Consider the following 23,116-nt stretch of genomic DNA (forward strand, 5'->3'; position numbering starts at 1 on the left):
CCTATAGTTCTACTGCATAAAATGAAGATAACCAATTCTCCAACTTGTCCTTTTTTTCCTTCTGAAATCCATACATGTACTATTTGGCATGCGTTCATAGAATGTATGCAAGCTACCGTAACTCTTTCTGGGTAGAGCTTCTAGGCTGGTACAGTAACCACAGTGAAAAACACTCCACTTTTCGAACTAAGATGTGTTAAAATAATATGACACACTTCATTCTTCTCACCACTGTTTATTGTGGGAAAATACTATTTTCATCGACACTGGTGCTAAAAACACAAATTTTATTAAATTGAATTAATATTTTGTTGCTGTTAAGTTCATGACAAATTATCAATGATTAGAAAAATACATTGGGATTAAGTCAAAAGAACATGTTGATTGATAAGATGTGCAAAAAAGTATGATTTTTACAAGATAATTTGTAAATTTTATTTGTCTTGAATTTGCATTGTGTTTGAATGTCCCTTTGGGTTTACAGTGCAACGCACCTTACCATGGTCACCTAACAAACTTTCATGTTGACAACTATTTCTAAATACATCAACTCGAGCGAGAACCCATGCAATGGTGTTGCAAGGATGCGGATGATTTGCGGATAATCTGTAAAAAACTTTGTTAGGTGGCCCTGGCAAGGTGCGTCACACTGTAAGTGTTGTGATGTTTGTTTTCTTTGTTTGTTTGTTATCATTAATATTGCCAGCATTGTTAGTACCAAAATAAATAGACCTGTTAGTGATGTACATAATGGCATTACTAGTAGAAGTCCCTTTATAAGTAGTGTAAAAAAATTTTTAAAGTTATTAATAATTTCAAATTTTAGATTACGATAAAGTTTGCCTTCATTTTGTATAGTGAGAAAAAAAAGTAAGTAAAAAACCCATCACCTTTTTGAAGTAAATGAAAAATAACTTTTTTTAACCTTTGGTTTCAGTCCTCCCACTAAACGCTTTCCTGCAAAAATCTTATGCAGATACCAAGCACAACAACTAACAAAATTAGGATAATCACAAAAACGTCTTTCTTATTTTTCCCCGAATCCTCTTTCTTTGGCAAGCTGCGGGACTTAGTAGCATAAACAACATTTGCTCGAGCATCTTCAATGGCCTTTTTGGCACCTTGCCAGGCATTAGGCCCCATGAGACGGAACTGAGGTGGGGTACAACCATAAAAAAAGCACTTAAGGGCCAAGGCAGGGTCATGGATTAAGAGCCACCACAAATCTGGTTTACAGCCGACCTCAGCAGCAATTTCATCAGCATAAGGAATGTAGTCAACCTGAGTGATCAAAATTTAAAAAAATAAATGGTAAGTTACTTGAATGAGATAAAGTGATTGCTTTTAAAACAGGATAAAACTAAATTAAACACAGCAACTGAATCAAACACTAAGCAATCAAATGTCCAGAGAATGTATTTCAAGTCTACCAGTAACTATTAAAATCCCATTGTTGAGGATATAAACTAAACTACTACTACTACTACTACTACCACCACTACCACTACCACTACCACTACCACTACCACTACCACTACCACTACTACTACTACTACTACTACTACTACTACTACTATGTTGCGATAATCATTACATTATAATTTTCTACTAGATAGAACACATGGCTTTTGTTTAACTCAACAGAAGTACAGTATGTTATTTAAAGTGTGATTTAATTTGGTTTCATCATTCTATCAGTGGAGTTTCACTTGCCTATCATTTTACACGCCCATGATTCAATAATGACTTCATAGGGCAGTCTGTTGCAAACAAATTCTGCACCAACCTACATCAGCATGACAACACATACCTGTACAGTGTGTCTCTTGCTAGCATAATACCTCTGTGCCATCTTTTTTCTTTTCTTTTCAATGTGATCCATCATAACATCCTTTGAAGGAAGAAATTTCTTACCACTGAAGACTTGTGTTGCCCAGCGTGCTTGCAACTCTGACAGCGGGAAAATAGCTCCAGCAGGTTGAACGCAGCCAATAACTGCAAGGGTTGGTTTGGAGAGATTTGGAGTAAACACGTATTTGTATAAGTCAACTTTGTTGTCACTCACAGGTAGAATAGATTGATCTATACACTTAAACCCTATCTTGTATCCTGTACAGAATATGACCACATCCACGTCGTGCAATTCAGAGCCATCATCAAAGACAGCTCCTGTTTTGGTAAAGTGGCTGACATTAGGCTTGACAACAATGCCACCTGTGATAATGCGATGTGGAAGGTCATCATTGACCATCCCATGTTGGCTCATGAGTGAATGTTGGGGACGCAGAGAAAATACTTCATGATCAAATCTTGAATTTAAAACTTTGGTAGAGAAGAATTCAACAGCCTTTATTGGTAAGATACTAAAGAATCTAGAGAATACTGCTTGGTCGAAAGGTTCTCCATTTTTCCACATTCGTGACAGAACCCAGGCTCCTCGGCGTGTGCTAAGGTAAACTTGTGGGGTATGGCGGCTGAGTTCAACGGCAATGTCACCTCCAGAGTTACCAATGCCTATTTGTAAATAAAAAAAAACTGGTTAATTCCTCACAAGTACAGTAGAAAAGTGGTAATTGTCCGGTTTTTGCAAGAGGGGGATCTCCTTCGAACATAAGGGTGTCATGTTGGATGGTATCACCTTGTCTTAAAAATGTGATGCTTTGAAATCAAGCTAAGGTATTTCATTTGCAGTGCATGTACTCAATTTCAAAGAAGATTTATCTTCTGATCATGATGAGTGATAGGAATGTTCATTCAACTCGTTAATCAATTATGAAGGAAAACCAAATGAAATGTTCATTTGGTTAATGTTTTATTAACTGTGTATATCTGATGCAACATCAACCAAATTGACATAAACTTTTAGTTGGATTTTCTTTGCCAAGATTCCTCACACTCCAAAAATAGTGGCTGGGTGTGGGCATTGTACTAGGTGTGGTTGGTAAATGCACAACTAAGGAGGCAACTGATGTTCTAGGAATTTAATATGTTAAATTCAATCCTCTTCCATCCAAGTCAAAATTATTCCTTTTTGATATGGTAGTTCTGGCGTTTCAATAATTCCTGCACCACTCGAACCATAGTGTTTGTGGACTGGGGCTAGCCTGGTTTAGGACTTGGTAGGTTCAATCTGTTCATTATACCCAATTTCTTAATTTCTTCTTTATCTTTTTCTGTCATGAACCGGGCCAAGGTCATTAGAATTGTCGAATCAACTTTATAGTGTTGTGTATTTCTGGATTTAAAATAATGAAGAATGGAGCTTTGCAAGTGTCCATGAAGTCAATGGTCGCCAAATACTTTCTTATGGAAGTGATGGCTGTTCTTGTCTCAAAGAGATAAACAAGCTCAAGTTTGATGAGCTCCATCGTTTGAAGGAAAGAAAAGGTGACAATAATTTTTGTAGAAGCCCTGGAATCCTGTTCCTCTCAACAGATCGACTAACTTCACGCTTCTCCAAAGAAAGGCAACAGACTGTATGTAAAGCTAGTGAGGTTGGCCTTAGTGCCAACCTAACAGAGATCCTTCCTTTATTAGAACATGCAAGTCCTATTGCCTGAGGGTGTCTTACATACGAAACCCAAACTTTAAAACAAGTTGTAGGGAACGGAGAACTTGAACTTCGCTTGAGGTAACTCAAATAACCAACTCTAGGCCTAGTGTTAGCCAAATTGAGCGTTTTGGGTTACGAAAACAAAGACCCTATGACCCCAGAAACTAAAAAAAAGTAACCCAAAACCCTCAATTTGGCTAACCCTAGGCCTAAAGTTGGTTTTTAGGCCTAGAGTGTCACAGGGCCAATATGTAAATCCGACAGGAAATGAAGATGTCTGGCCACACGTGGAGCGTGGTTACTCAGTTAAATATGGCGGATCACCCAGCTTTCACTTTGAAACAAGTTGTAGGGAACGGAGAGCTTTAACTTCACTTGAGGTAACTCAAAAAACCAACTCTAGGCCTAGTGTTAGCCAAATTGAGCGTTTTGGGTTAATTTTTTCAAGTTTTCAGGGTCTTAGGGTCTTCGTTTTCGAGACACCCTATTGCCTGAAGTGGAAAATACCATAATACTAGATTTGTTTGTTTCCTTTTTTTCTCTTGGGACTTACAATGGTCCCAAGAGAAAACAAAAACAATACTTATGCAAAATTCTGGAAAGACAAACAAAGAGTATTATCTTATTTGGGGAGGTCTACCCGCATGTATACCTAGCTGCTGAAATTGAAAGAGTTCAGGATAGATGTTTGAGAAACCTTGGTCTCCCTAGGGAGGCCTTGGAAACTCTAGCCCATAAGAAGAGATACCCAAGCTAACAAAGAACTTGAAAAAGATTGAGGGACAGTAAAAACTTTGCACACTTATTTCCGACAGATATAACTGAAAACAACTACAAGCTAAGGAAAAGGAAACATACATTAACAACCTCACAAACAAACAGACATGAAAATTGATTTTTACCTAGAGCTATAAAAATTATGCAATTAAATGGACTCCTTCAAGAAGTATTTTACATTTTAATCTTACATGTCATAACTCTATTTAGATTTTCATACTTTTTTGTAAATAATTCACTACAGATTTTTGATGTGCTCAATTTAAGTTTCTTATTATTATCATCATCATCATCATCATTATTATTAAATGATCTTACAAACGATTCTGGTGACGAGAAAAAATCTTAAGTACGGATACGAGAGCAGGTACTCAATCTAATAAACAAAACTCGGCTCCAGAGCAGATATTTTCAAGCAACAGAAAGAAGCATCAAGTACCAATGCCGGTGGGACAGCAGTTTGGACTCCCTGGTCCAGATATGCTAGCGGATATCGACCCCCTTTTGTGGATTTGGACTCCAATGAAAATGAGCTTTCAATGAGCAAGGTAGTAAAATTCATAATTAAGTAAAGTACGATTGTCCGGGTAAGTGTAGTCCTGAGAAGGACTGTTTGACCCCCAAACCATTTCCAGCCACCTTTATGCCAAAGATTCTATAACCACTCCAATTCACACTAGGATTCCTACCAAACCAGATTCCTGTTGTGTTTGTCACAATCGTGGTCGTTGGCGATCATAATGTCCTTTCAATTCTTTCAGTTCCGGCGTGGTCAAGGACAAGCCGTCCACCAAAGCCATTTCCTAGATGTTCCTAATATAAACTTTTTTCTCTCTCACAATAATATAAATACTAATCAAATTCCAGATCGGTATTTTCATTTAAATAGATTAAAGTGATTGTCAAATTACGGTACTTTCCTGATAGCCCATCATCGATCAGTTTATCCTTGTCTGGCATTATGTTATGACCCGAGGAAGGGGGGGGGGGGGTACTTTAGGAATTTCTGGGTGGGGATGTGCCGCTGGGACCCTGGAACCCTTAGCCTATACCAGAGCTAGTTCAGCTGAATTTTGCTACCCTATACTAGAGTAAACTCCCACATATTTCAGTCTAAGTACCGATACTTGACAGTTAATAATATCCAGAAGAGTTTCATGATAGCCATTTATTAGCACTGTTGAGGCTGAGTTGCGTAAACTTAAACTTTGCCGACTCTATGTTTTTATATTTTTGAGCGGGAATTTCTGGTTTCCTTAGTCTTGATAAAATCTTCAAGCAACTGGTCAGTTTCGTGAAAAATGATACCCTATTCTAGACCCAAACGCTCTGATTTATATACCCTATGCTAGAGTAAACTGCTTGAAAACCATACCCTTCACAGTGGCACATGCTTATATAGCCCATTTTCCCCCCCCCCCCCCCCCCCCCCCACCGGGTGTTATGATAAGTCAATGAAACTAGGTGCTTCAGAATTTATTGTAGGCGTTGCGTGCGAGGATTAAAAAATCCCGTTTGTGGCTTTCCTGATAGCCAAGCTTGTAGAAAGCATAGGAAATAGTATGAGCGCGAGTGCATTCCTGTGATTTGTGGGCACGAGTAATGTTTTGCAAATTCTCAAAACTGCACGAGCATATCTCCGATATCTCCTCGATGTTCTGTCACGCATGCGCAATGAGACCTCAGTGCAAATTTCACTTGCCACTCTTCCTTCATTCTGTTTCAAATCTTTCATAATAATGGCGGCAAAATAAAATATTCTTCTGTTTTAATGGTAATAAACCTTTACAGTCCCGTTACGAGGAGAAAATTTCAAAAGAATATTTGTTTAAAAATCAGGGTAGTAGGTCTACCTAACATAAGTAAAGAAGAATTTTAAGGTGGTCACCATTTATGAAAGTTCTGGACGATTCGACGACGAGATCCGTGCAGCGGTTTCCTTTCCAACTCGCAAGAGAGCGAAATCAAGGAAACTTCTGCCAATCAGCGTCAGGTTCCTGGCAGCGTACAGTTCGCGCGAGAAAAGGGCCCTTTGGGAACCCCTGAAAGTTATCACCTTGCTTAATTAAGGACAACATTAATCTTGTACGTTGCCTCCGTTAGTAGGCCAAGCTGTTTCGCTCACTCACTGTGTTCGAGGTGTGGCCAGGATCACGACACGAACATTGTTTGCTTCTCTTGACTAGAAACGGTAGTCGACCTCCGAGTTTGATCCAAGTAACGAAGCTTGTGTCAAACTAGCATTTTGGATAGCTAACGTCGATTCTTTTAATCTTCACTACCCCTGGACTCCCGCATAAACCGCCAGCCAAATTAGTCCACTCCAACGCGTCCGATCAAGCATATGGCTCTTTCATTGATTACGAGCAATTATGACTTTGACGATTTCACCTTAAATGATTAAATCTCTCAAACGCTCGATTGCAAATAGGGCCCCACACGTACAGTTGACAGGTTTGCCTGTAGTTATAACGCCTAGCTCCCGCATTATAATTCTGGGTTTTATTAGTCTGACTCCGAAGCTGTAGCCGCTTTCACCCAAATCTAGGAAAACGGAAACAATGGGATTTACTCTCCGGTATCTCTTACTATTAGAGTTATCGCTCATGCTAGAGCTTGTAACGCTGCGCACTTGTTCTTGCTACGTGGAAGTCATCACATTTTTCGGTGGCTAACTCAAAAACATAGAACGAGGAATGGGCGAATCGGGAAATCTCTAAAACTGGGAATCTATGAAATGGCGAATCCATAAAAAAACGGGGAATCTCTAAAAGGGAGAATCTCTAACTTTATTGGAGGCAGATCCAAATTGTGTATGCAGAAATTGTGCGAGGTATAATGGCTTTCATGTGTGTCAAACACATTCCGTGCGAACCACGTTCAACTTATTGTCCGAGGACCCAAGCCTGCTGTGCGCTCATTTTAAATTTTACGTTCTAGAGGTCGTTAACATTTACGCGCACGCTCCTTGACTCCAGTAAAACTACGTGTATAACAGTGTAGCCTGCAAACATGCTCCGTAATGGCGAAGAAATAACTTGTTTTTGATTTTTTCCCGCGTTATCTTCTAATTCTCCGGAGCTCCGCGTTAAGGCCCTGTTTACAAGCAGGTAGCGTTACCCTAGTAGGAGGGTCAAACATAGCCCGGGTTTACATGCAAAATTTCACAGGTAGGGTTACCCTACCACCCGGGACAACTTTGAGTGCTTGATAACCGCCAGTATAGCAAACACAATGGAAACCGCTAAAAAGTTGTCTCGGGTAGGCGAGTTGTCCCTAGCATTTACAAGGCAGCGAGGGTTACCCTAGCGCTAGGGTAACCCTAGCTGCCTTGTAAACACGTCGATGAAAAAAAAAAAAAATGTGCGAGTGCTAGGGTAAACCTAGCACTAGCGTTACCCTACGTTCTCGTAAACAGGGCCTAAGATTCGAGTTTACACCAAGAGAAAAAAAAATTGACATTTCATTCATCTGGATTTATGTGAATGAAGTCGGTCATAGCTGGCTGAGATAATTGACGGGAGGGATCAGCCTTACCCACCTAACAATTCATAATATGATCTTTCACATCTACAGCGTTCTTTGTTTTGCGACGTTGAATATCGTGAGTTTTCAGACCTGCGATCCAAGAACGGTTTAACAGGTAGAGCGGCAAATTAACTACAGCAACTATCTGAATAGGTAGTCTATAAAATATAACTGCAGGAGCACATGATTAGGAGCTTGCGTCTCCCATACAAGCCATATGAGTCAACCTTTGCGTGTATCTTTCTTTTTTTAGAACGCCACGAATTCTTCTGCCCTGCACGCACTGTTTAGAATGACCAGTCAGAATAAAGTTATTAGGGTGAATCATTAGGGTGCTTAAGCAACGATAACGGCGACGGCAACAAGAACGTCACAAATTTGCATATTTAGTGGGCAAAAACAATAGCTTTGCACGCTCTGCACGTGCATTTTTCATTTTTGTCTATTTCTTTGCCGTCGTCAGCAAAACAACAACGTGAAATAGCCAAATTTGAGGTTTTATGAAGAACGTCAGCACTTGAGTATAAATTTTCATTTTCTTCCCTAAATTAAGTGCCGTTCCGACGAGTGTCATTTTTGAGGAACTACTATACTCTTGTCATACTAAAAAGGTTGAAATAGTCACGTATCGATTAAAATAACGCGAATTTAAATTTTGAGACGACGACGACGTTTGAAGACAAAACTAGCAAAAACTATGTATGCAAATTGTGCAATTGATATGTAAACGTAGTGTAAATGCTTTATTTATAGCGGAAGTGCACTTAGCTATCAAGCTTATTCACAGGCACCGCACTTTTAATAATTTGATAAAAACATGGTGAGATTCCCCACTGGCTGGTAGAGTTGAATCCGGGATAATCGGAAACAAATCGAAACCAGGGGCCCGTTTCTCGAAAGTCCCGAAACTTTACTGGCCATTTTCGGGTGTCACAATTCCCTTTGTATCTCAAGAACGGAGAGGATTTAAATCGTCAAACTTCACACACATTTTTCTTTTTACTACCTTGAAAACATGTTAAAAGGTCGGCTTTCCAAAACAAGCTGTTGGCATTTTCACAAATGGCTTTTCAGGCCCGAAAGGTTTTCGGGACTTTCGAGAAACGGGCCCCAGAGGTTAGAACGGGATTTGAACCCGGAGCAACCACATGCAAACTTAACGCCCTAACCACTGGTCCACGCATTATTGACACGGCAGGCAACATTTTGCCCTTTCTAGTCGTATTGATGTTAAGTCAGCTTAAATGAATTTAAAGTTTTCTTTGGCTTTTATCAGTAAGCCAAAAAGACATAAATAGTTCTGGTGGTTTGCCGCATTTTCGCATATTTTAGAGATTCCCCGGTTCCCTGATTCCCCGTTCCCTCTCATAGGCAATCATTTTTCGTTCACATTGTACGGCGATCGCATCGTATATACTGGAACGACTTGTTTCCCGATTGGGTGTTTAATTTCTTTCCAATTTCACTCATCAGACTGCGAGATTCACGTTTTCTACTTATGGAACTTGTTCTTCAAGGTGGCCACTTTGCATCCGAATTTTAAGCAACCGAGGGAAACAATGTGTTACGTTTATTCTCTCTTGACATATCAAATACAAGTTAGGTCTCTGGGACCTTCATATGACTAAGGGGTTAGATACTTTGATTCCCGGTTTTAGACGAGTTTTCAGCTGTCCTGTTTACACTCTTTCTCTTTCCGACTCAGTCACCCAGGAAGATCAAAGAGCCTCTGCTCGCAGGGTATCCTCTGGTACGCAGGGTAGGCCGACCAATGTTCATTGTGTAATAAATTTCTTAATTTTCTGGCCAGTTATTGCTAATTACGTCTAAAACGAGCTTTGCTTGGTGACCAAACATGCTGATGTTGAAGTGAGTGGCCAAATGGTTAAAACATGTTTGATCTAACTCAGATCAAACTCCACAAGCAAAGAACTATGGGTCGCAAGTACGTAAAAAAACACGTGGATAATATACAAGTGGCTGGGTATGCGTGGAACGCATGCACGCGCCAAACATGTTTGATACGTAAAATTGTAAATTGTTTGAACCCAGGAGTCATATCATTAAGTAAAGTACGATCGTCCGGGTGAGTGTAGTCCTGAGAAGGACTGTTTGAGATGACATTGACTGACGTTTCGACAACCTGAGCGGAAGTCATCTTCAGAGTCTTGACTCTGAAGATACGGTTGGCAAAAAGAACAAAATTTCGCCCATCAAACACGAGAACTAAAGAAATGTTTTAAGTTGTTTGATCGAATGTTTGATGGCCAAATTTTACCCAAACACGATCAAACAGCACTAAACAAGGTGGCCAAACTGTAAAATACTTGGCACCAAACAATGTTTGATGTTGTTTGGTCGCCAAACATTTCCCGTTTGGCCCGGCCCTTTAAACAAACGGGGTGGATAGTTTCGAATTGTAAGGCCTCGTAGGATAATGGGCTATTCAGATGTTTCAGAAGTTGCGCTATGGTTCCTACTTAGATTTCTGCCAATTGCTTTGTTCCCTAGGATTTATTGCCGCACTTTTCTCTTGTCCTCCGTCTGAAGAAAATACCTTAGTTTTAAACTACCGTTTACCTTAGCTTTTCATTATCTATCCCACAGCTGGATGCTTTTTCATAACTTTTTTTGTAAGTATACTGTTTACAGTTCACGGTATAATCCGTCAAAGTAACCATAATGGTTCCCTTTGCATTGTGTACTGCATCATGTAGCTAAGGCCTGGTTCAGACGTCGTGCTTCTGCCGTGCCGAACTCAAAGGAAATTGTCATTTCGATTTAAGCACGGCAGTAGCACGCCGTTTGAAACCATTAAGCGCGGCATGGCTGACTTAGGTTCGGCACGACTACTTAGCACGGCAGGACTTGCCGTACCGCACGGCAGTAGCACGACTTGGTTTCAAACGGCGTGCTATTGTTGCGCCGAACTCGATTCATAAATTAATTTAGCGTATTTTGCATTACTTGCATACTATTACGCTGGATGGATGGTTTGTTTCGTCTTTTGAATTTGGTGCGACTGTATTAGGTTCGACGTTTGAAACCGCTGCCGTGCCATCGTCGTGCCGCTGCCAAGCCAAATTCATTTGAGTTCGGCACGGCAGTAGCACGACGTTTGAACAGGCCTAAATTTAGTTTTATTAAACTGAGTAAGTTCACCTACCCCGGTTGCCAGGGCTGACTCCGACTCGCGTAGCCGTTTTATTGGGACATTAGAAAAAATTCCTCTGGCACCCTGGGTAACGTTTACCCGATCTAAATTATAACTTATGTACCTTGTTTTCTTTTTGCTGATAGATCTGAGATCGTCTTAAAATAACGTTAAGTTTCAAGAACACCACGGCTTCAAAGCGCCAAATTGGGAACTCCCACCCCTCCCTCCCAAAAGGTGATCTTTACCCTAAAGCAAGGTCGCAAATCTATACGTTGAAACATTCTTGGCGCAAACTACCCTGGGTGCCGGAGGAATTTTTTTCCAAGGTCCGAGACAAAGCGGCTACTCGAAACGAAGGCAACGCAACCAAGGACAAAAAAAAAACCCTCTCGTAGCACGAACCCGGAGCCTCAGTTCCATGAGGAAAGTTAGTTCAGATTTCTCGTCAAACCACTTTTGGGCCACCAAACGTAATGAAGTGCATCACCGAACATTCCTGGAAATGTGATTACAGTGATGGCTCTTCTCTTCAATAGATTTCGTAATTACGGAGCATTTAACGATACTGTGCTAGGTTGCGTTTCATTTGAGGAGAAGAACAAAACGTTCTTGTCGAACGTGTTTTAAAACAGGATTTCATAAATAGAGATGATTCCGTAAAGAGCAGATTGGAACACTGCGGCAATTAAGGCGCTGTTACATTGTGAAATGTTTCGTGCAACTTGTCTCGCGATGTTTTGGCGATATTGTGGCGGAACAGGTTGCACGCCCTGCAACAGCCAAAATCGTTGCGAGACAAGCTGCAAGGGCCGTTGCCCAAAGTAGAATTAAGTTCTACTTTTCGTGCAACTTGTCTCGCAACTATTTTGGTCGTTGTCCGGCCACAAAACATTGCGAGACAAGTTGCACGAAACATTTTACAGTGTAACAGCGCCTTTAGGGCCCTTTATACCAGAAAAATAATCCGCGGCTTATGATAAGCCGCGAACGCGATTATGATAAGACGCGAACTGGGCCATTTATAAGAGTGCGGCTCACATAAGACGCGAAATGCTCGTATAAATGGTTCGTGGCCAACTGGTCCAATCTGTTCCTTTGCGTTATTCACTGCTCGCGCTCGGAATTTTTCTCAGGCGAATGGACGGGAGCAAAAAGGAGATCTGGGACATAACAAAACAAGCGCATGCGCAGGAGCCGTTCACGGCTTGAGCAGCTTGAGTAGATTTATACGAACATTTTCGGGGAATGAAGAGGAATAATCGAGTGTTCAATATTCCATTATTCTTATTCGAAAATTTTCGTTATTCCGTTATTCCATCATAGATACTCTTGTTTTTCGGCCATTTTAACTTGATCAAAAACAATAAACAAACTGCGGGGATAAACATTACAATGCACTTTAACTTGACGTTTCGTATGATACAACATACATCTTCAGAAGTGACGGTTGAACAAATTTTACAAAATTATATGTGACGGTGTAAAACTTTAAAAGCCGGAGACTAGTAATTTGATTAAGAACAACGCTCTTAACAAATAAATGTAATATAAGCAGTGAAGACTGGCTTGTTTAATTGGTTAATAAAGCCAGAGTTTCTCACCGCCAACGTTTTCTTTCAACGTTGGTTTAAGTTCGCGTATTCGTAAAGTTTCTTTTATTGTACAATGTAAATCAGATCTTCCATTTGCCAAGACTTCAAAATGGTCCCACTTGATGTTGTGACCAGTTTTGATTGAATGATCAGCAGCAGCGGAAGTGTAAATCAGTGTTGCCTGTAAGGGCTCTGTAGTGATTTCTGGTCAAGCAAACGACCTTTCATTTTACAAACGCAAATGTCATTGCACTCTCAACAACAGGCTTTGTACACAATTGTGGATTTTTAAGATCTACAGAAACGATCTTTGTAGGGGAAAAGAGACTTGATTCGGCGGGTGTTTAGAAATATCAACTTAGGAGAACTGAAGCCAAAAATCAAGTAACTTTTTATCACTTTATTTCAACAACTATGCACTTTAAAACAATTTCTCATACTTTTTTTCTTCTCAAACGACATGTTAGACGCATAAAAACAAGCTTTTCAAGCGATAGTTGGCTCAAAATTCGGCTATGGTACGGAGGCTCAGAACTCCCGTGCCATACTTGTTCTTGTGGGCTATTCAATCGAAAGGGAAGTCATTTTTGGCAAGATTCCGAAAAAAGATTAGTGTTTTAAGAAGCCATAAAATTGAAAATCTGCTATGGACTTTGGCTTTTGAATATATGATTTGTAGAAAACTGACACTGTGGTCTTTTCCTACGAACGTCGTATAAATGCAGAATTCCGGCGAATCCGCCTTTAGCCGTGCAATATATCAATACTCTATGGAAAGATAAAGTTCCATATTTCAATTGCTTGTTGATAAAATGGTTTACTTTGCGGTGTTTGATTGCAACAACGACTCAAGAAAGACAACTGGTATATCCTATCATTGCTTTCCAAAAAATTAATACAAGATTTGAGAGAGCGTGTGATAACTTCACTTTGAAAACCTAAATAGGATTAAATCTCTTTTAGGAACTGTGGAAATAGGATCTAAAACATTATTCTGATGTTTTCTTACGATATCATTCACATGGTAAGAAATAATGCCTCCCGGGTAACCGTTTTGGAGTCATAGCTTCTTAAATTGAGACGGAGTAGATGGATGTTGAACAAATGCATAAACAGCGGTTGGTAAGAGATGAAATCCTTGTTTTACCAGGCTATTTAGGTTTTCAAAGTGAAATTATCACACGGTCTCTCAAATCTTGTATTAGTAAGTTCTGTGGTTTTGTTTCAAAACACCCGCCGAATCAAGTCTTTTTTCCCCCAAAAAGATGGTTTCTGTAGATCTCAAAAATCCAAAATTGTGTGCAAAGCCTGTTGTTGGGAGTGCAATGACCTTTACATTGATAAAACGAAACGTTGTTTGCATGACCGGAAAACGAATCCTTACAAAGCCCTTACAGGTCACACTTACACTTCCGCTGCTGCTGATCATACGATCAAAACCGGTCCCAACATCAACGGTGGGACCATTTTGAAGTCTTGGCAAATGGAAGATCTGATTTACATTGTAAAATAAAAGAAACGTTACTAATACGCGACTTAAATCAACGTTAAACGAAAACGTTGGCAGTGAGAAACTCTGGCTTTATTAAACCAATTAAACAAGCCAGTTTTCACTGCTAAGGGCGCGTTCGATTGACCCTATTCCGGAATAAGAATACGTGAAGTGATAATGGAAACGGTATGTTTGGCGTGTTTCGAAGCAGCAAGGATAATAAAAATATGTTTAAAATAGCATTTTAGCAGATGTGTGACAACTTTAACGTGAATCTCCGTAAAAACGAAGGATTTTTAACTTCTATTCCATGTATTCCTATTCCGGAATACGGTCAATCGAACGCACCCTAATATTACATTTATTTGTTAAGAGCATTGTCTTTAATGTGGTTAGTGGTCTCTGTCAAAGTTTTTCACCGTCATATTTAATTTTGTAAAATTTGTTTAACAGTCAATTCTGAAGATGTATGTTGTATCATGAGAAAAGTGATGTCAAATGCATTATAATATGTTTATCACCTCAGTTTGTTTATTGTTTTTGATCCATTATTCCAGTAAAAAAAGAACTCATTATTCCATTGAAAAAATCTACTTACTCCGGTCCACAAATCGATTATTCCAAAGGAAGTCATTATTCCGTTATTCCGCATCACAAATTTCCGTTATTCTAATTCCACTGAGGCTCCGGGCTCGTGCCACGAGAGCTTTTTTTTTTTTCATTTTTCGGTCGTTGCCCTCGTTTTGATTACCTTGGAAAAAAATTCCTCTGGCACCCAGGGTTGGCGCGAACGTCCTTACGCGCAAAACAAATTTCAGCTCCTCAGGGTCATGGAGAGAGAATTGGGTGACTTCTTGTGCGACTGCTTCAACATGTCGACATATCAATCGACAAAAAAATGTCAAATAAAAATAGCTGACATACCAACAATTAGGATCTTCTTGTTTTCAAATGGCTTGAAATCCTTGTAGGAATGACTGTGCATTTTCAGGCCTTGAAATTCATCCTGACCTGGGAAGCTCGGAGTGGGCCACGAAGGTTCTGAGTGATGGCCGACACATAGCATCACAGCATCGTAGATCTCTACCTTCACTACTTCGGGATCCGCCCCGTTTAGTTCTCGAAAAAGAATTTCCCATTTGCCGCTCTCGTCGAAGTCTGGCGTCTTTCTAATCTCGACCACCTTGGTTCTAAAGCGAATGAACTTGTACATATCAAACGCCTTAGCATACAGGTGAAGATACTCCATGACCTTTCTGTGGTGCATGAAAGGTGGAAACTCCCTCGGAATTGGAAAATCCGAGTAGCACATCATCTCCTTGCTCGTATTGATCACAGTGGATCTGTAGACCGAGCTGTGGCGTTCTTCTTCGGTGAAATGCCACAAGCCTCCGATCTCATCTTCTGCTTCGAAGCAAACAGGTTCCAAGCCGTCATCATTACAGGCTTTTATGCAGGTTAAACCACTTGCTCCGGCTCCTATAATTGCTACTCTCATTTTGATGGAAAAAGGAAGCAAAGAAAAGGACTCTGGACAAAGATAAGCTCCAGCGTTACTGTGCAGGTTTTGCACAACAATGCTTCCCTTCGACCTTTGCAGGCATTGTTGTAGCTTGTCACGCAATCTCGAAGTGTACTTTGTACCCGTTGAAATATCACGCAAATCACGTGCGTGGGTCGCAGCTAATCACAACAGAGGCAGGGTAAATCCCGATAAAAGACCCAAAAGGATATCACACGCAAAAGTTCTCAATAAAAAAGCCTTACTTTATTGTCCTGATGACTTGCTCGCTTTCTGTGTGGTTATTTGTCTGATTTAACACGATTTAAAGGGACACGGTCAACAGTCTGTTAGTAGCAGCAATTTAATTAACAAACAACACAACGTTTTTTAAAAACATGTTTCAACAGACTCTTCTGTCATCTTCAGTTTGAATTAAAAAGTACATAGTTGGGTTGAGTTTGTGTTCGTTCTCTTCTCTGCTACGAGGGTTTTTCTCCGGGTTCTCCTCTCTCAGCAAAAACCAGCATGCAGCTGATTCCAGCTAGCTGTAAGCTGTGCTCCAAGGTCATACATGGACTGTATAGCGGCTGCCAGAGGCGCTATGGTATGCTTTCGGTTCGACCATGGACACCTACTTATCTTAACAACTAGAAAATGTAAACATTTTGCAAACATAGAAAATTCTACTTCAGACTTTTTGCAGATGAAAGTTGCCACCTCGAGCGTTTTGAGAAAAGTACGAAAATTTCATAACTTTCCATGAAAAAAAAAAAAATGTTTTGGTACGTCGAATTCCAGATCATGCTTTGCACCACAGGAAAAACCTCTTATTGAACTATAATATATAAAAAATCTGGCTTGGACACTTTAAGTCCGACGGATTTAGAGCTCTAAACGTGAAATCAGTTAAATTTTGTGTTTCTAATTTAAGAACGTGTCACCGTAACGCAATCAACAGGTTTCGCGACAGGGAATTGTACAAGTCACGACAGTTTCCATCACACGCTGGACTGTTTGGTGGCTCAGTTGGTTGAGCGTCGGGCTGTCACGCGGGAGGTCGCGGGTTCGAACCCCGGCCGGATCAAAACTCAGGATCTTAAAATAACTGAGGAGAAACTGTTGCCTTTGTAGTTTCATCTGAAAATGGTTAGACTTTCAAGTCGTCTCGGATAAGGACTATAAACCGTAGGTCCCGTCTCACAATATCTTCTATGTTCATAAGTTCCCTGATAAAACCACCAGACAAACCAGAATAACATGAAAGTAAGCAATAGAGATAATTATACTGTGTTTGACCATGCAAAGTGTTAAAAAGGGTTGACAGGCCTACACGACTCCCTTGTATGTGGTCTGGTTGCTGTTGCCTTTTGTCATAATTTTGCTCTCTTGAGTAAATATTTGAATGGACGCCTCTTTTAGGCGGTTCCTGTAGGATTCATTTAGCAATGGTTTTTGCCCAATGAGGCTTTACATTTGAATCTCTGTACTGCTGTGTGATACTTTTTCTTCCAAGAAAATATTTGGTCTCGATAATATAAATATTCACAGCATGCACCGCTACCTACTTCCCCTGGAAAAAAAAAAAAGGATTTCAAAAAACAGAAAAAGCGTGTTTGTGTTTTTGCAAGTAGAGTCCGAAAGAGGTTACTTTTATTTTCGTCGTCAGCGCTTCTCTCGCTCGCCAGCTGTTTGCTGAATTTTCTTGGGTAAAACATTCCTCTTCTCCCAGGGTACCGCTCTGATTGATTTTGCCGTCGGAAATGAAAGTTAATTAAAACTGTCAGCAATGAAACTGACCAGAGTGCGCTTCAAGAAACATCTCGCATTCAAAATAAGATCGGAAGGAAAAGTTTTATTACTGGGTTGCCGCAAACCCAGTCGGAATCTGTCTTTAATTTCGTCGTTTTTTTATTTTTCGTTTTCTTTTTTTTTTTTTTATTTTTTTCCGTGTCGGTAAAAGTCTTGCCTGTCACTCCCCTGCTAAGTGGTGTCTTTGTGCATAGAGCCTTCTACGCGTATTTACTTAGGATCGAGAGGGTAGTGGGAAATGCGTAGATTTCTCTGGTGGACACAGTAGAACGATTAACTTAACCGGCAATGGCGTCGAAAGTCATGTAAGGCGAATGGCGTTTTAGTGGATCTTTGAACAAAATATACCCTTATGAAGCTCAATAATAGCAAGCGAATTGGATACTGAACAAGACAGGCGGTCGAATTTTAGAAGCGACGAGTAATGGACTTCGACAACAATCTGTGGCCCGTCGAGCTGTAATCAAAGTGAGCTGTCCTCTAAAAAATTTGCCAAGTGTGGTGTTTTGTACAACACTCAAACCAAATGAACAGTTCTTTGGTAACTCAGTATGGGTTCAACAAAGACAGAGAAGGAATCCATATAGTGGATCCGTTATCTCAGCTGTCTCGCTATTTGTCAAATTTGTATTTACCTGTTCTCAACTCTGCACAGTCTTCCGGTGTGACAATTGGAAATTTCACTAATAAGTCATTGACGTGAATGGCGTTTTAGTGGATCTTTAAACAAAACACACCCTCATGGAGCTCAAGAATGGATCGTCAATTGGATGAGCAAGACAGCGCTGAAAAATAAATATCTGGAATGGTCTTTGACAACAATTTCGTTTTTCGCCTTTGGATATCAAGTGAGCTTTGTTTCTAATATTTTACTAACTTGGTATTATATAAAACACGGAAATCAAATAGCAATTTTTTTATGGATTTAACCATAGTTACTAACTATGATTTAACAAATTAACATTGAAGGAATCGAACGCCTACAAGAATGCATCACAGTGTTTACTCAAGTCGCATCTTAGTTGTCTGACAATTCACATTTACCGGTATTTTGTACTCAACTCTGCAAAGGTGTAAAATATTTGGAAATGTGACAGTGAAGAATTATTTGAATGAAAGTTGTTGTCGCTCTTGTGCTTCATTATTTACGGTCAGCGTTTCGAGTGGAAAAGGGTTTTGATGTGAACTGTCAAAAATTTATTTAATTGCATCTCTTGTTTGCACGCACGCAATTGAAATAGGAAGGTATTTTTGCCGCTAATAGTAAATATGTTGTTTGTTTCGATTAATTTTTCGCTGGAAAAGGATTTTGCCGAGATATTTCCAACCTTTGTGAACTTTAATATCATGTTGTGTAATTTTCGAGCTTAACAAATTTGCATACGTGTGTTGAAATGTGATACGGGAGCATTTTTGTGGTATAGATTGTTTTCACGTGACGTCATCATTTTTTTAAAATCCAAAACTAAAGAGCCACGAAAGTTCTTATCCTCATCAAGCATAAGAGGCGGTAAATTTGTATCCATTTGCAATTTTAAAGCTCAATAGCGTGCTTCGTTTGGAAACCAGAGCATTTTGAATTTCTGAGTTATAGCGGTGCGTGACACGAGGCGACAATCAAGTTTATTGAGAAATGTATATTTATTCCATGGTTTTGAGCCTTTTTAGAATTTAAAGCATTAGGAAAAGTGCTTAGGTAAATAGCTGCCTGTTCAGTAGAGATGTTCACTCGCCTAGATAGCCAAAGTAAGTAACAACTGTTGACACTATTTTCCGGCCGCCATATTGGTGCACAAAAGATGTGCACCAACATGGCGTTTTCATACTGGGCTCTGTAAATTTCTGCGAAACATTTCGATGAATATCTGAAGTTTGGGGAAACGCACGGGCCTAAAACTTGGAGAAGTGTCTTCTTCATTTATCTTCTTCAACATCACGAATTCTTGACTTTTTCCACTGGATGGTTTTCGATTTTTTTATTGCGTGACAGTGAAAACGATCTATAGTGTAACGAAAATAAACAGGTCTGTTGGAAGCTTGCTTGAGTTTCAACAAAATGACCCCCAAAATCGGCAAAAAAAAATCTGTCACTGATGAATAATAAAGTAGCTGCTATCCCCAAAACGATGAAATTACCTGGCGATAAATAACCTCGTCTTGGAGAGTAAAGTTTTGACTGTCAACCTGAAGAATTGGGCGATTGTGATCTTTGTGTTGAATTCGCACATTTCTTGTCAAACTTTATAACACTTCAAAGAAAAAGAAAACTTACAAAAACAAAAACCCGGTATCTGTGTCAAATGATGATTTGACACTGTTTCGCGAGTAAATACACCGCGGTAACTTCATCACGGCGCCCTCTGAATCCGATGTAACTTTCGATTTTGCGCTTTTACTTGTGCAGCCAACATTACAATAGCAAAAATCTCCCAGAATGTTTGTCGGTGATCGTAACTTTTTATATTCGGGGTTAAAAATTAATGTTGTTTTCGTGTCATAAATGTTGTTGCTGATGGCAAAATATTTTATTCTCGATCGACCGTCCAGAAAACTTCCTTCTGCTCTTCCCAAAAACTTTGTATCACTATTTATTTTTACTTTTGCATCAATATTTGTTTCGCATAAAGCAAGCTAACAAAATCGGTTCCTTGCTTGGTCCGCATTTGTTAGCGTTAAAATAGAATTTTCGGTCCAATGCTTCTGTTTTGAGGGGTATATTGTTTTTGGTCTCCCATCCAGATACTAACCCAGCCGAACCCCTAGGGATTAATTTCAGCGAACTATTGTAGCTGTCAGATGCTCAGAGGGCACGCTTAAACTTGTGGTGAAAAGCAGTTGTGCCTTCTGATTTCCTGTAACATGTACCACTGGCAACCCAGTGTATGCTTCACGGAAGCATCTCGTTTGTTTGAATGCACAGTCGGCGATTGAGACAAAGGGTCGGTTTCAATTTTATTAAAAACGCTGTGGCCGTGTTTAACGAATGCTTTTTCGGGTCGCTCAGCGACTGGTAACCGCAAGTTGCTTGCTTGTTCCATTGTCAGTGCAGGAGTACCCAACAGATCCGCTCCTCAAAATATCCGCTCCTCAGGCTAAGAATTTGCTTCAGTTCCCATGGCCTGCTCCCGTCTGACCTTGTAGCTCAGTCGGTAGAGCGGCGGAGATCTAACCCGAAGGTCGTGGGTTCAATTCCCACCCTGGTCAGAGTTTTTCTCTGTCCTTGTGTGGGCCCATTTCCATCAGTAGGGCTAACGCTCACATGGTTCATATGGTATAGAAATCTAGCACTTCACATTGTTTAAGAATTTGCTGGCTGGTTACTAAATAATGGATGAGAAACTCTAGCTGGGGATTTTGCCAAAACGTTTTTCTTGCTGTGGTCGACCCTTTGACTCCGAAGCCGGCTGGAAAAAAAAATCACTTCCCTTCTGGCTTGCTGCGGCTTTTGAAATTGTGCTCTGGCTAATTTTGGCTGGAGCAGTAAAATGACACCAAGCCAGGAAAGTTCAAAGATAGCGCTGGCTGTAGCCTGCATGACAGGCGCTTTATGAGCCAAGCGGGGCGAACGCGATATTTCGCGCGGAGCTCGCGCTTTGCGCTCGTGTCGCGCTCCGCGCGAAATATCGCGTTCGCGCCGCTTGGTTCATAAAGCGCCTGTCATGCAGGCTACGCTGGCTGTGAGTGATAACTAAGGTGCACCGCAGGCTAGTGCAAAGTCGAGCGCGTGTATAAAATTGTCACTAAATTGATAGAAAATTAAAAGAGAAAAAAGGCGTGTACAAAATGTTAACTGAATACGTCAGTCATTAAAACGCTGTCAGCAAACAATGCCATTTGTTTTTTAAACATCCATGTCTTTTGTTATGGTGTCAATGTTGGGATTTAGACAGACCACTCATTTTATTTATTGCACCCGGATATTCCATCTCAGTAGTGGCGGTTATAGTCGCGGTCGTTGTTTTGTGCCTCTAGTTTGGGTGATGCAACTGAATTTTTACGGGTTTTGGACAATTTTTGCTACATCCAAACTCTGCTGATTTCTTGTTAAGTAATCTTTTAATCTGTGTCCTTGCTTTTATCTGAATGTCTTTTTGCAAGTTTTGGTAAGTTTCTTGGAGTGATAACAATGGGGGTGACAGGCCTACACAACTCCTATCCACGTGTTTTAGCCAGCTTAGAGTTTGCCTCGAAAGAGTATGTCTTTTAAGGATCTGCCCCTTTTGTACGAAACGATCGGGGGATCTTGAAATATTTCGCTATGTAGCGGTTGTCACTGGGTTAAATGCCATTTTTGCATGAGTATTTGTTTGAGATTAGGCACCGTAGGACGGTATTGTGTGACGAAAAGACAGGATTCGCTTATCTTCTTTGCATTTCTGTACGAGGGCTTGTTTCCTGTTCTCAAATTTGATGTCTGAGAGTGTAGCCGTAATCAGGCTTTCTGGATATCCTCGTTCAATAAGACTTGCTCTAAAATGCAAGATTTTAGTTTTGAATTTCTTTTCAGAGGAGTTTGTACGGAGACGTCTAATTGCTTCGCCCTTGATAAAGTCCATTTTTAGACCCCTAAAGGGTGGCAACTTAAGAAATGCGTGTACTGAAATGTTTCAGTAGGTTTGAAATGCGTTGCTATATCCAATATAGATTTGTTTGCGAATCGTTCGCCTTTGGAAACGTTTGTGTCATGAGTCGCCATGGTCTGAAAGCAATGCTACAATCTCCCTTTGGGCATCTTCCTCTTTGGAGGTTGTTGGGACTGCTAGAGGTCCGTCTTCAGGGGGGGGGGGGGGGGGGGAGGAGCTGGTGCAATGTAAAATAAAGCATGCTTGATTTTTGCTGACCCCCTCCCCCCCTCTTACTTTGACATGATTTTTACTGAGTGAATCAGAAGACGACTGATTGTCGCTCTTCCCATCCTCCTCTCTCTCAATGCGTTTAGCGAGTTCTTGGATGATATTTTCTTTAATTGCTTCCAACTTTGCCTTTTTTGTCCCATATTTTCCAAGGTTATGGTGTCCTCTCATGAAACATTCCTTCCCAGTCATAGTCTTTGTATGTCTTTCTAGCTTCTTCTTCACGTTTTTCGGCCTTTTCTTTTGATCTTTTTTCTTTTCTTAAAGATAGAAGTTTCATGTGATTGACATACATCTTGATGGCGTCTTCAGTGACCACGTATTTCTGCGAGAAATCTGTGATGTTGTCAGGATTATCGAAAAATGAGTTATCTTCTCTGAAAATTACCCTCATCTGAACCCTTGGATGGAAATCATCCACACTTCTGCCACCACTAACACAAAGGCAACAGTACACACATCAGTTGATAGCCGCCGTGTTCTTCATGTTGGCTCAGTCACTTTCAACCGCTTTGAACCAGCTGAAACTAGACCCTCCGTGAGGGTACACTGGGTTGCCTGTGGTACGTGCACCGTTACAGACAATTTTTTTCGAGTTTGGGGTTCATTAAGAAGACCATTTAAGGGGTCACCAAGACGTCTTACCAGCAGAGGGGGCCCTTTGGCTCACAGGTCCTCACATATTCGTACGACGAAACAGATCCTTTTCTGGGATTAAAAACCTGGAAAGAAAGAAGAAATTCCTGTCCTCTTTAGAAAAAATAGATACGCATTGCTTACGTTGGTAGTGAAGTAACACAGCGATTTATTACATATAAAATGTCAACTGAGCTGTGTGTTGTCTTCCAGGA

General features: G+C 40.4%; 1 protein-coding gene across 1 annotated transcript; it reads right to left on the bottom strand.

Annotated features, from left to right (window-relative positions):
* Nucleotides 1–747: 747 nt before the first annotated feature.
* Nucleotides 748–15,699, bottom strand: LOC137975110 (flavin-containing monooxygenase 5-like). The gene is made up of 3 exons (XM_068822172.1): nt 15,024–15,699; nt 1,811–2,514; nt 748–1,281 (listed from the first exon to the last, which is right to left on the bottom strand). The coding sequence occupies exons 1-3, from the start codon at nt 15,595–15,597 to the stop codon at nt 946–948; spliced, it is 1,614 nt and encodes a 537-aa protein (XP_068678273.1). The 5' UTR covers nt 15,598–15,699; the 3' UTR covers nt 748–945.
* Nucleotides 15,700–23,116: the final 7,417 nt, after the last annotated feature.

The sequence above is a fragment of the Montipora foliosa genome, chromosome 11 (assembly GCF_036669935.1).
Source record: "Montipora foliosa isolate CH-2021 chromosome 11, ASM3666993v2, whole genome shotgun sequence".
Lineage (NCBI taxonomy): Eukaryota > Metazoa > Cnidaria > Anthozoa > Scleractinia > Acroporidae > Montipora > Montipora foliosa.

Coding starts and splice junctions, on each gene's coding strand:
- LOC137975110 (XM_068822172.1), bottom strand. CDS start 15,597: ATGAGAGTAGCAATTATAGGAGCCGGAGCAAGTGGTTTAACCTGCATA. Junction 2,515..15,023: donor CAAGAAGATCCTAATTGTTG/GTATGTCAGCTA, acceptor ATTTACAAATAG/GCATTGGTAACTCTGGAGGT. Junction 1,282..1,810: donor GCAAGAGACACACTGTACAG/GTATGTGTTGTC, acceptor TTGATCACTCAG/GTTGACTACATTCCTTATGC.